This window comes from Indicator indicator, chromosome 19 (genome assembly GCF_027791375.1).
Source record: "Indicator indicator isolate 239-I01 chromosome 19, UM_Iind_1.1, whole genome shotgun sequence".
In the NCBI taxonomy this organism is placed as follows: domain Eukaryota; kingdom Metazoa; phylum Chordata; class Aves; order Piciformes; family Indicatoridae; genus Indicator; species Indicator indicator.
Genome location: NC_072028.1, coordinates 8,368,814 through 8,381,679, shown reverse-complemented (window position 1 = coordinate 8,381,679; position 12,866 = coordinate 8,368,814). Strand labels below are relative to the sequence as shown.

General features: G+C 51.4%; 1 protein-coding gene across 2 annotated transcripts; it reads left to right on the top strand.

The window, feature by feature from the left end:
• The first annotated feature begins 2,405 nt into the window (after positions 1-2,405).
• Positions 2,406-12,188, top strand: IRF8 (interferon regulatory factor 8). 2 transcript variants are annotated; one of them, XM_054389918.1, is made up of 9 exons: positions 2,406-2,424; positions 4,064-4,238; positions 5,278-5,461; positions 6,915-7,003; positions 7,450-7,561; positions 8,429-8,476; positions 9,396-9,782; positions 10,096-10,211; positions 11,038-12,188. In XM_054389918.1, the coding sequence occupies exons 2-9, from the start codon at positions 4,065-4,067 to the stop codon at positions 11,209-11,211; spliced, it is 1,284 nt and encodes a 427-aa protein (XP_054245893.1). In that variant the 5' UTR covers positions 2,406-2,424; position 4,064; the 3' UTR covers positions 11,212-12,188. The 2 variants fall into 2 exon arrangements, with proteins under 2 accessions (XP_054245893.1, XP_054245894.1); XM_054389919.1 differs by lacking the exons at positions 2,406-2,424; positions 4,064-4,238 and adding an exon at positions 4,529-4,612.
• The last annotated feature ends 678 nt before the right edge of the window (positions 12,189-12,866 follow it).

Genomic DNA, 12,866 nt, shown 5'->3' with positions numbered 1-12,866 from the left:
TGCCTGGCATCACAACAACCACTGCCCAAATAATATGTCCTAAGCCCAATTCCTCCCAAATTTGAGGCATGTCCCAGGTGAATATATTCATTTTTCTGCTCTCTTGTACACCAGTGGGACCTGTGGTGCTTTAGGACTTTTGGGTGTGTGAAGACAATCCTTGAAGCAGGTACAAACTGGTCTGATTTCACCTTCTTTCTACACCAGAAGAGCTCCACATGCTTCACTGCTCAGCTTGTCCATACCACATCAGCCTTCTCGACAGCCCAGTGCCTGCAGCAAAAGGGAAAATCACTCTGCTCAAGAGTGAATGAGCTTCCCAGGGTGTTGCTCTTGCACAGGGAATTGGTTTGCAAGAAATTCCCCTCCCTGCTGCCTGCCCCAGGGTGTGTTTCATTTTTCCTTGCCAGCCACTGGCAGGGCTGTGGAGCTTCTCTCTCTGTTTGGTGACAAGACACTGGAACAGGCTATCCAGAGAGGTTGTGGAGTTTCCTTCACTGGAGACATTCAAAACCCACTGGGATGTGTTCCTGTGTGACCTGCTCTAGGTGGTTCTACTCTAGGAGGTAGGTTTGACTAGATGATCTTTCAAGATCCCTTCCAACTGCTAACATTCTGTGATTCTGTGTGATTTGGCACCATGAGAGGTTGAAAACCCATTTTAAAGGGAGTTATTATTATTTTATCCTCCTCCCACTGGGATCTAGTCCCCCCAGAGAACTGGGAATTTGTCTTTCCAGCATGTCCATGAGGAGCCAAAACGAAACTAGAGGTGGTAGAAGCAGGGTCTCTATTAATTTCCAGCTCACTGGGCTCCAGAGGGGAGCTCCATTATATGAAGCCTCTTTCAAATAAGCTTAAATTTCCAGAATCTTTACTAAAGAACCATTTTTTTTTACTGGGATGGTGCAGAAAGGTAGGAGCAGTGTCACAGGGGGATGATGATGCAAGACCCCTCTGCAAAGCTTCATTCTTTTCTCCTTAAAAGCCAGAAATAACCCTTCTAACCATTTCTGATGGTTTTGGCTCTCCCTGGAATCTCATGAGGGAGATCTGATTGGGATCAGCAGAGTGTTTCAAAACAAGGTCTGTTCCAGCCGGTGTTTATGGGATGTGACAGCCGAGGTTGTGCACCTTAGCTCGGGAGGTTTATTCCACCATCTGTGCAGCTCCATACATTTCCCATTTCTCCACATTACCCACGCGGGAGTCGTCGTGGTTTTCTTCCAAGAGATGTGTGTGCAGTCGGGTAAGCCCAGACCCCCCCCCATCCCCAAGGCAGGCTGCAGATGGGCTTGTGCCCTCTGCTATGAGCAGCAGCCACAGCCGGGGCTGGCTGGGCTGGGGCTGCTGGGCATGACCAGGGCACTGTTTCCAGCTGGGGGACAGCGGGAATGGCCAAGGGCAGTGAAGGAGGGACGGATCCAGCACCTGGGGTATATCCAAGAGCGGACTAGGAACTGTCCTGGGATGGACTGGTCTGGAACTGGGGAGAGTGGTCTAGGACTAGGGAGACCGATATAGGACTTGAGATGGAATGGTCTGGGGCTGGGCAGACTGGTCTGGAACTGGGGAGGGACCAGTCTGGGACTGGAGACTGAGAACTGAGGAGGTATTGACCGAGACTGGGGAAACTGATCTGAGGCTGGAAAGGGACTGATCGGAGACTGGGGAGACCAACCTGGGACTGGAGGGACTGGCTGGCTGGAGGACGGATCTGTCTGGGATATGGGAGATCGATGTGGGTTTAGGGATGGACTGATCCCCGGGGAAAGACTGATTTGGGACTGGGAAGGAACCGAAACGGGATGAGGGAGACTGGTTTGGTACTTGGGGATGGATTGATATTGGACTAGGAAGATTGGTGTGGGACTAGGCAGCAGCTAGTCAGGACTAAGGAGACTGGGAACTGCAGAGACTACTGGGGGACTGTGGATAAGTCTGGGACTGGACGGACTGGCCCGGGACTCGGGAGGGACCGATCTCGGCGAGGCTGAGCTCAACCCGAACCGGACCCACGCGGGGCAGCAGACAGAAATGACGCAGAGCAGCACCGGAACCTCACCGCGCGCTGGGCGCAGAGGGTCGGGGCGGTTTCCACCCGGCCCGGTCCCGCCCTCCCTCTGCCTACTCCCTGTTCTGGCCCCGCCCCCTCCCGGTCAGCTGATTTCTGGGAAACGCACGCCCTTCACAGAAAGCGGCTTCAGCCCCGCGCACCGCGCTCGGCGCCTTCTCATTCGGCCGCCGGAGACAGTGACGTATCCCCATCAGGCGGGGCGTGCCAGAGCCGCAGCGAGGTATTGGCGGGGCGGTGCGGGGGCGTGGCGCTGCTGGGCCCGCCCCTCTGGCGGCTTTAAAAGACAAGTCCAAGGCGGGGCGTCCCGGACCTCGGCGCGGAGCGGAGGAGAGGGGAGGTGTTGGCAGGTGGGTGCAGGGTAGCGGCGTCCTGGGGTGAAGGATGAAGGGGCTTGTGGGGTGCTGGGGATGTAGCATGGACCTAACATGCCCCTCGCGGCCTGGGGTCACGGGAGGTGCTGCCAGCACTGCTCCTGGTCAGGGGGTGGGTTGGAAGAACTTGATGGTGGTGGCTGGAAGTTGGACTTGGTGATGGGCCGTGGGGTGGTGCTGACTCTACCGGCCAACTTTTCTGGCTGCTTGTACCTCCTAGCATGAGGTTGGTTCAGGGCTTGCTGCCTGGGGAGGAACTCCTTGGCCAGGTTCTGGGTATGCTGGCTCATGGTGATTGGAATCAATGATTTCAGAGGTCTTCTCCAACTGAAACAATTCTGTGATTCTGTGACTCAGTTTTGCTGGTGGCTTGCCCAGCTTTCTGTGGAGGGGAAGCAACTCTGGCCTCTGCCAGTGATAGGAACAAGCTTTTTGGAGAATAGGCTTGTTTAGAACAGAGCCCCATTTCAGCAAGTGTTTCTGAGGCTCTTTGGGCATAACTTGCCCAGACAAGTTGTGCATGTCCTCTCCCTGGAAGGTTCAAGGTCAGGTTGGATGGTACTTTGAGCAAGCTGGTTCTGTTGATGATGCCCTTGCCAGTGGCATGGGGTTGGAACTAGATGATCTTTAAGGTCCCTTCCAAACTAAACCATATCATGATTCTATGAACTTAAGTGTGAGGTATTCAGTGTGGGAACCAGCAGAGAGGCACTGTGTGCCCCTGTACCTCTGAGGATGAGCTCTGGTACATGCTTTGGGCATCCAGCTCTAGATGGGCAGGTGGGGTTCAGAGTGTGCCCTTGGTAGTGTTTTGACTCATGGTGTTAGTTATCATAATCCCTAAAATTGGAGACTGTGCTGCAGATGGGTGTGGAGGTCGATGTGTTTTACTGTGCAGCAGTAAGTCAATGGAAAGGGGGCAGAACTTGGTGTCAGTGAGCTGATGTGAGTCCATGGCAAAACAAGGACTACCAGGACTCTCAGGTTGTGCTGGGATCATCCTCATCTTCTCCCCAAAACCTTCCCATGGGGCAGAAAATTAAAAAAGAATGACGTAGCTCCATAAAATCTGGAGGAGAGCTATGAGCCCAGAAGATCTGGAGGGCTAATCCTGGGGTTGCCAGTCACTTCTGCCAGGCCACTAACTCCTGGAGTACCTTAGGGATCTTGCCATGGAAGTGACAAGGAATGCCAAGAGGGTTGAGCCTGGCATTTTGCTTCCATCTAGGTGGGAGAAGCTTTCTCATGGATCCTTCATGAAGTTGCCAAGTGCTTTTGGCTAAAAATGACCCAAGAATGGCTTGACTTCACCTTATTCCTTCCACACATTGGCCCTCTGTTTGAGAGGGTACACTGTGTGGTCTCCATCCCTGTGGTGGCTCTGGGTTCTGCCTTGAAGCCAAGTGTCATAAACAGACAGTTCCCAGTGAGAGGGGCTACTGGCTCCCCTGAGGCAGACCCTGGTGCCAAGACCAGCCAGGGACAGCACTTGGCTCCCATCTCTTGCAGACACCAATGGGTGTCTGCCATGGGATGACCTCCTCCAGTGTGACTTTGGTTGTGGTGGGGGTGTGCTGGAGGCACTACCAGGGCTCGGATGCCTTGCTCCATGCAGGATGTGTGACCGCAGCGGCGGGCGGCGGCTCCGGCAGTGGCTGATCGAGCAGATCGACAGCGAGCTCTACCCTGGCCTCATCTGGGAGAATGAGGAGAAGAACATGTTCCGTATCCCATGGAAACATGCTGGGAAGCAGGACTACAACCAGGAGGTGGATGCTTCTATCTTCAAGGTAAGGCCAGATTGTTAAAGCCTTTCTTATATAGTTCCTGGGCAATCTGATGCTGCTTCTCCCTTGCTGATGATCTCACTGGTGGGAGATATCCACATTCTCTGTGGGTTTTGCTTCTTTACCCCTTGCAGGAGATGCTTTACCCAACAGTTGGTCTGTTTTGAGGATATTTGTTCCTTCTTGCTGGATGTTGGTACAATTCATCGTGTTTGAATCCTGGTCTGGCATGAGAAGCAGCTGGATGTGCTCCTCTTGACCTGCTCTGTTGCTTATAAGGCTGTTCTTGAGAAGGCTGGATTTGCCAAAAAGGCTTTGCAGGAGGGATTTCACTAAGGGGGAATTCCAGTTCTGGGGAGAATTCCATCCTGAAAAAGGTTTGGCTCTTTCCCAGGAATTCCCTTCCTTGTGTGCATGAGGTCACTTTTGGGGCAGTGACAGCTGCTTTGAAGGCAGTGGGTTATGAAGATGAGATTGAATTCAGCCATCTGCAGTTGGAGAAATCTAGAGTAAATACCTGTCTTTAAAGAACAATGTATGTTTTGCAGCCCCCTTTATTGTTGAAACTTTCTCCCACTGAAGCACAAATGTCATTCTGATCTCAAGAAGAAATCAGCTTTCATTTATTAGTCAGGAAATAGAAAATTAGGTTTGTTTTGACTTCTGATTGAGGTGTTACCAGCTGTTAGGACCTCCACTGCTTCAGCAGTGACTCATCCCCAGCATCTCCTGCTCTGTTGGTACAGAGGTGAAGCCACACCTTATGTCCTTGATTTCTGCTTTGTAAAGCTTGGGTGCTGCAGCCTTCCTGGGTTCATTGCTGGGGCAAGTGATGGTTTTGGCATCTGTCCCCATCTGTGGTGGCCATGAGCATGCCTTTAGGAGCCAAATGAATGAGGTGGTTGAGGGGGTACAAGAGGCAGAGAGTTGAGAACAAGATGCCATGTGCTCTTTGCAGCCCCAGCTCCTTCAGCCCTGGGGTTGAGGGACTTTGCAGAGCTCATGTGGAGGATGATTGTGTCTTTGTGTTGCTTTGTTTTAGGCCTGGGCTGTTTTCAAAGGCAAGTTCAAAGAAGGTGACAAAGCAGAGCCAGCTACGTGGAAGACACGACTGCGCTGTGCTTTGAACAAGAGCCCTGACTTTCAGGAGGTGACAGAAAGGTCCCAGTTGGACATCTCTGAGCCCTACAAGGTCTACAGGATTGTGCCAGAGGAAGAACAGAAATGTGAGTGTCCCCGTTAAGGGACTGACCCCTGGTGCAGGTCTGTCTGTGAGTAACCACAGGCCTGTGCTGCTGACCTACATCTGAGCAGAGCTTCCTGGCCAGGCTCTGCTTTTGTGCCGTGACAAGTTGCTTGTCCTGCTTTGCAAACAATGTCCCCTGTGTCACTGTGGTAACAGGGAGGGGAGAAGGAAGTACAGGCTGTTTTCTACCCCTTTAAACAGCTGCTTAGGAGATGGGAGAGAACTACAGCATGGTCTAAGCTTCTATAAGGAAGTTGTAAGGCTGAATCCAGAATGTAGCTCTACTTGGGGCCTATGTGAATCCCAACTCGTTGTCCTTCCTTTCCTGGGCATGGAGCTGCAATAAATCCCTCCTTTCTTGCCAGCAGTGATTGAGGCAGCAGTAGGTTTGCAGAGAGCAGTTGCTGCTGTGATGTCTGGTCATGCTAAGTATATCACTGCCTGTGGTTAGGTTTGTGTGCCTTTTCCTTTTTTTTTTTTAAAGTCAAAAAGCTTGGAGAAGAAAGCAAACCTTGCTGTCAGGAAATCTGCCTTTAGCCCTCAGGCTCCTCCAGCTTGATTCACACAGGGGCTTGCTGCTGCTATGAAAATGGTACTGCAGGTTCCCACCAGCAAGCATGGCTGAGCCTTGATGTGGCTGGTGAAAAAAGGAGAAGCAGCAGCCCAAGTCTCTGGGGTGCTCAGAAAAACAAACCCCTTCCCCTGTGTTCTATCTCTGTCTGTTAGTAGCTGGAGTTGCGATTTGCCTTGCTGCTGGTTGCCATGCACTGGAGCAATAAGTTGTGAAAAGCAGCTCTGGGTGGAGCTGGGAGGGGCTGTGAGACCTCCTGAGGTGCTGTGCTGTGGTTCTCAGTTTCATAACTTTCACATAATCACCAAATGATGTCTTGGAAATGACTTCAGGGCATCATCTAGCATGACCATGCTGCCACAGCAGGTTGCCAAGGATCACTGTGTCCAGGCAGGTTTGGAATCTCTCCAGAGAAGGAGACTCTACAACCTCTCTGGGCAGCTTACTCCAGCTTCAATACCCTCACAGCAAAGAAGTTTCTCCTCCTGTTCAGATGGTGCTTCCTGGGTTCCAGTTTGTGTCTGTTGCCCCTTGTCCTGTCACTGGGCACCACTGAGCAGAATCTGGCCCCATCCTCTTGCCCCCCCACCCTTTAGCTCTTGCTGAGCATTGAGCAGATCCTCTCTTAGGCTGCTCTTCCCCAGGCTAAACAGTCCCAGGTCTCTCAGCCTTTCCTCCTCACAGAGATGCTCCAGGCCCCTCAGCATCTTCACAGCTGTCACTGGATTCTCTCCAGCAGTTCTTGTCTGTCTTCAACTGAGGAACCCATGGGGTGAAGGGTTTTTAAAACCCAGCAGTGAAACAAGTCATGGCTGGGAGATGTGTGTGTGTGTCCTCACTGCATCCTGGCCTCTCCTTCCAGGCAAAGCTGGCACTGCCAACGGGAGCAGCCTGAGTGATGTCATGGAGATGGACTGCAATTCCTCTGCAATTGACAACCTCATTAAAGAGGTAAGCCCTCGCTGTGGGTGGAGCGATTGTGCTGAGCTGCCCTCCTAAAGTTCCACCTCTAAAGCTTTGGAGATCAGCCTGGTGAGCAATGCTGGGTTTTGCAGCTCTTTCCTGTGATCCACTGTTGGGATGTGCTGGTGATCAATGTCTTACCCTTTTGATGTGCATCTGGGTGGGTGAAACCTTTGAGGGATGGAGGTTGTTCTGCTGCTCTGTTCCCTTTCTTGGTGGCATCATCTTGGGCTGCTTCTGCTTGGTAGCTCTCTAGGGTGTTTTAGTGTACAGCCTGGGGAATGCCAAACTTGCTCTTTCTAACTCCAAACCCTCATTGGTATTCTATTGGCCTTGCTGTTTAGATTGTACCCAAGCACTGCAAGGATCTCTGTACAAGGCAGTGACTGCCCGAGGCATCAAACCTGCTCTGATCTGTGTCTGTTCTTGCACAGCCTCCCTGTGTAGATGAATACCTAGGGATCATCAAGAGAAGCCCCTCACCACCCCAGGAGACCTGCAGAAACCCCCCAATACCTGACTGGTGGGTGCAGGAGCCCAGCCCTGGTACGTAGTCTGCAGTGTTTTGATGGGACCATGGCTTTTATCTGAGACAGAGAAACCTTTCTGTACAGCTGTGGATGATGGACACTGCTTGTACTTTTTCTTCCTTATTCAGAATGCTTAAAGCACTAATTTCTCCCCCTATGCTGGGTATTGGTGAGGTCACACCATTAGTACTGGGTTCAGTTTTGGGGTCCTCACTACAAGAAAAAGATATTGAGATGCAGGAGTGTGTCCAGAGAAGATGAAGGTGAAGCTGGTGAAGGGTTTGGAGAGCAGGTCTTGTGAGGAGCAGCTGAGGGAACTGGGGTTGTTCAGCCTAGAGAAAAGGAGGCTGAGGGGAGACTTTCTGGCTCTCTACAATTCCTTGGAAGGTGGCTGGAGCCAGGTTGGGGTTGGTGTCTTCTCCCTAGTAAGAAGTGATAGGACAAGAAGAAATGGCCTCAAGTTGTACCAGGAGAGGTTTAGGTTGGACATTAGAAGAAACTTCTTCACTAAAATGGTTCTCAAACACTGGACCAGGCTCCCCTTGGAGGTGGTTGATCTCCATCCCAGGTGTTTAAAAGCTGCAGAGATGTGGTGCTGAGGGACATGGTTTAGCACCAGACTTGGTAGAGTTAGGTAGTGGTTGGATTTGTAAAGGTCTTTTCCAACTGAAATTATTCTGTGACTCTATGAATGGTGTGGTTGGTACCAGGCCTAAAGTGTGTATTGCACAGGGTTAAACCCACCTGGGAATATTTTCTGGGATCTTTCTGTAGGAAGTGTGAAGCCTGGTGTGCCTAGGAGAGAAAACTGGGTGCTGATGGAGAGCATTGGGATTTGGGAGCTGGGCATGTAGGCTCAGCTCTGCTTTTTCTCTGCCCACAGCACTGCCCCTGGTGAATGGATACCCCAGCTATGAGCAGCAGCATTCAGGTAAGGCAGGTCCCCTGCTTGGCTTGGACTGTGGCCATCAAAAGTTCCTCTGGGGCTTGGCCTTGTGTGTGTGGTGGCAGAAGGCAGCTCTGACTCTGCTCCTTGCCTTGAGTGAGGCTTTTCTCTGGGTTTGGGAGGTGCTGCACCATCCTGAGGATCCACAATTTGCCTGCTGAGCTGGGATGCATCCTGCTTGGTGGCCTGTGGCCATGGCCCTGGGATGCTGGGATCAGCCATGCCTTTGGGTGCAGGGAGGTCTGCCCACAGCAAGGGACACACAGAGCAAAGGCAGGAGGAAGGGGTTCAGCATCAGGAGATCTTGCTTGCTTCTACCAGATTGAGTTATGCAGGAGATGTCGTCTAGCATGTAGGTGGTCTCCATCATCAAGTGAGACTTGATCTTGGGGAATCTTGCTGCTCTCGTGGAGTTTGGGCACTGCAGTGAGGAGTAGGCAGGGTTTGTCTTCTCCTTATGGGTCATACATGGGACTTGAGCATCTCCCCTATGAGGAGAGAGTGAGATCCCTGGGGCTACTTAGTCTTGAGAAGAGAAAACAGAGGGGATCTCATCAATGTGTATAAATATCTGAGGGCTGGGTGTCAAGTGGAAGGGGCCAGGCTCTTTTGGGTGGTTCACAGTGATAAGACAAGGAACAATGGGCTCAAACTTGAACAGAGAGGATTTCACCTCAACATGGGGAGAAACTTCTTTACAGTAAGGGTGACAGAGCACTGGAACAGGCTGCCCAGGGGGGTCGTGGAGTCTCCTTCTCTAGAGAGTTTCAAACCCCACCTGGATGCGTTCCTGTGCAGACTACTCTAAGTGATCCTGCTCTGGCTGGGGGGTTGGACCTGATGATCTCTCCAGATCCTTTCCAGCCTCTGATACACTGTGATACATGTGCCCATCTCTTCCTAGGCTACTCCCAGATGGTGATCAGCTTCTTCTACGGCGGGAGGCTGGTGGGCCACGTCACCACCTCGTACCCCGAGGGCTGCCGGCTCTCCCTCAGCCAGCCCTCCAGCCACGGTGAGAAGCTCTACGCCGCGGACACCCTGGAGCACGTGCGGTTCCCCTCCGCCGACACCATCCAGAACGACCGCCAGAAGCAGGTCACCAAGAAGCTCTTTGGGCATCTGGAGAGGGGTGTCCTGCTGCACAGCAACAAGCAGGGCATCTTCATCAAGAGGCTGTGCCAGGGCAGGGTCTTCTGGAGTGGGAACACCATGGCCTGCAAGGACAAGCCTAACAAATTGGACCGGGATGAGGTGGTGAAGATATTTGACACCAACTTGTTCTTCAGAGGTTTGTAGGAGCGTTTTCTTCTTTCTTTTCTTCCACTTGGTGGGGTTGAAAGGGTAGAGGCCTTGGCATTGGAGCACTTTGGAATCATCACTGTCCATTACTGATGGAGTGCTCTGGATGAGTAGCTGCTGCTACCAGATCTAGGAAGGCGTAGCGTGGTGGCTCGGTGTCACTTTGCACCTTCCTCCCGGTTGGAGGCTTTGCACAGCAAAACTGGCTTGAGCCCATGGTTTTCTCCCATGGTCCCATAGCTGAGTAGCAAAGACTGAGAGCTTGCAGGCGGCAGCTTCCAACTGTTCTCCTCTCCTTGCAGAGCTGCAGCAGTTCTACAACAACCAGGGCCGCTTCCCGGACAGCAGAGTCATGCTGTGCTTTGGAGAGGAGTTCCCAGACACGGTGCCACTGCGGTGTAAGCTCATCCTGGTCCAGGTATGGAGGGCTGCCCTTTGGAGCTCTGCTGCAGGATCTCCCCTGCTTTGGACAGTTTAGCCCTTTTTTTTTTTTTTTTCCTCTCCACAAGTAGGGCTCTAGCTTTATCCCCCTGAGCTACAGGTGCTTGAATTGGTGGGGTGGCAGATGTGGCATGAGGGACAGCAGTGGGGTTGGGAAACCTTCAGGAGGGTAGAGCAAAAGATGGGATGAGAGGAACAGTCTCTGTGGCTCTGGCCAGAAACTTCTCTGGAGAAGGTGAAGCAGTTCTGGGATCTCAAAGCCTTGGGTCAATGCATTAGGGTGTTTGTGGAGCCTGCACTCACTGTGGGATTCCTGGGGTCAGCAAGGCTGTGGCAGTAGGGACATAGCATGGAGGGCACAGGGAAGATGTTTCAGCCACCCTTCAGCAAGCAGAGACCTAACAAATTTGTGAGGTCCTGGTGCTGATTTTACAAGTTGGGAAGACTTGTCCTATGTCTCCCTGCACAACTTTCTGACCTGGTCACCTCTTCTAGCCTTGGGTATCTGCACCAAAGGATCACTCTGGTTGTTTTGGGACATCCCCCAGCCTGTCTTCAGGTAGCTGTGCTGGAAGGGAAGCTCTTATGGCTGCTTTTCTCTTAGAGGTGGTTGTGCCAAGGTTGTTTGTGAATTTAGACCTGCTGGCCTGACTGGACCTGGTCATTGAGGTCCATTGGATACAATTGTTCTCTCTCCCACCCCATGCCTTGCTGCCTGGCCTGGTGGGGGTGAATGACAGCAGTGGGTGATGCCTGGAAAGGTTCCTCTTCATGAAGACACTGAGTGACTTCTTTTTGTGTAGGTGGAGCAGCTGTATGTCAGGCAGGTGGTGGAAGAGGCTGGGAAGACCTGCAGCAGCAACCCCATGGTCCCTGTAGCTGATGAGACCCAGCATGAGCAGGTGTACAGGATCTTCCAGGACATCTGCACCACACAGCGGCCACTCTTCAGAGAAAACCAACAAATTGCTGTCTGAGCCTCCTTCTCCAGACCTAATGTAGTGGTTTGAGTTGACCTAGACTCAGTTTGGTCCCACTAGTGCCTAAATTCCCTCTTTTGGAAGGTTGGGTTTGGTTTTTTTGTTTCCAGGCCAGAGTCTGTATCAACACAGCAGCAGATATTGCTGTGAGGAAGTAAGTTGGATGCTCAGCATCCATCCTGTGGACACGTCACTGATACAAATGGCTCTCATACCAAGCAGGGTAGTCCTGCTGCTGCTGTATACAGCTCATGGCAGGAGGGTGGTCTCAGTATTGTTGTCTACAGCTGATGGAAGGGGAAAGAAGGAGGGAAGATGAGGGCTGGCTTTGCTTTGCATTGCCTTTGCTGAAGTCCAGTCAAGCAGAACCCAAACCGAACAAGTTCTAAGGACCTGCCCTTGCAGTCTTGCAGCTCAGACCTTGCTGAGAACAGTGATTTGCTAGGAGGTAACTCCTGGAAAAGCCTTAAAATGCTCAAATGTAGGGAATTCTTAAAAGAAATCAACTTCCTCCCCAGAGAGTCCTGATGACAGAAGGTGGGGCCTTCTGAGGAGAACCTCCTCAAATTCCTCTTTATTTTGACTACGAGGTTTCTGTGTTTATCTGTACTACCCAAATAATACTGGAAACCAATGCAGAGAATTATAGATGAAATTGGTGAACTAAGAAGAACTTGAGGATTTTTTTTTTCCCCTAATCAGACATAAAAGGTTCTTATCAGTCTAGAAGATCTGTAATTTTAAAAGCATAGTGTCAATAGGTTGGCTTCACCCTCCCAGATGCACGTGTTGGTGCCTCCCAAGCATGACCAGGCAGCAGCATCCATCTGTGAATCCGGAGCTGCTTGGACAGGGGGCTGGTGCCTTGCAGCTGACAAAACCCACAACTGCACATCTGTCTGTCACTAAGCTGCCTATTTATTATGCCTGAAGGTTTATTAATTCTCTTGTTGGCATATTTTTTTTTTTTTAAATCTTCTCCTGATTAAAAGTGCTATATTTTGTATTTCTCTTGCCATGTGGTTTTTGGTTGCAGTGAGTTGGGGTGGGGTCATAGCTCTGCTGGGCAGAGCCTGGGTGTCTCTCATTTGCTGCTGCCCTGATTATCTTCGAGTTGGATGAGGCTCTAAGCACCCTGATCTAGTTGAAGATGACCCTGCTGACTGTGGGGTAGACTAGATGATCTTGAAAGGTCCCTGCCAGTGCAAACTGTTCTAAGATGCCCTGTGGTGGGGTCTCTTTAAGCCTCTGCTATCACCTCTCTGCTCCATAACTGCTCAGCTTCATTTCTGGGACAGGAGAGACATAAGCCAAGCTGCTGTAATGTTATGGAGGGAGGCAAAGTCTCACTTGCTGGTCCTTAATTCAAGAAAGCATGAAGATGGGTTCCTGCCTGGGTGCTCTTAGCTCTCTGACCTGGGCTGTGGTGTTCCAAGGTTGTGGGATGAAGGGTAGATACAGTCCTGATGTAAGACCTACTGTCATCCCTCTTCCTCCAGTGCCTGCTGGGCACATAGAATTGTTTTGAAGAGACCTTTCAGATAACCAAGTCCAACTATTAACCCAGCATTGCCAGGTCACCACTAAACCATGTCCCTTAGCACAGCAGAGCTGTTCTCCACTGCATTCTTCAGCCACCTTTCTCATAGGAC

Bases quoted from the DNA above. Each gene is read 5' to 3' on its own strand.
- IRF8 (XM_054389918.1), top strand. From the start codon at position 4,065: ATGTGTGACCGCAGCGGCGGGCGGCGGCTCCGGCAGTGGCTGATCGAG. The intron at 7,562-8,428 runs GTACGTAGTCTG...CTCTGCCCACAG, and splicing joins GGTGCAGGAGCCCAGCCCTG to CACTGCCCCTGGTGAATGGA. The intron at 10,212-11,037 runs GTATGGAGGGCT...CTTTTTGTGTAG, and splicing joins GTAAGCTCATCCTGGTCCAG to GTGGAGCAGCTGTATGTCAG.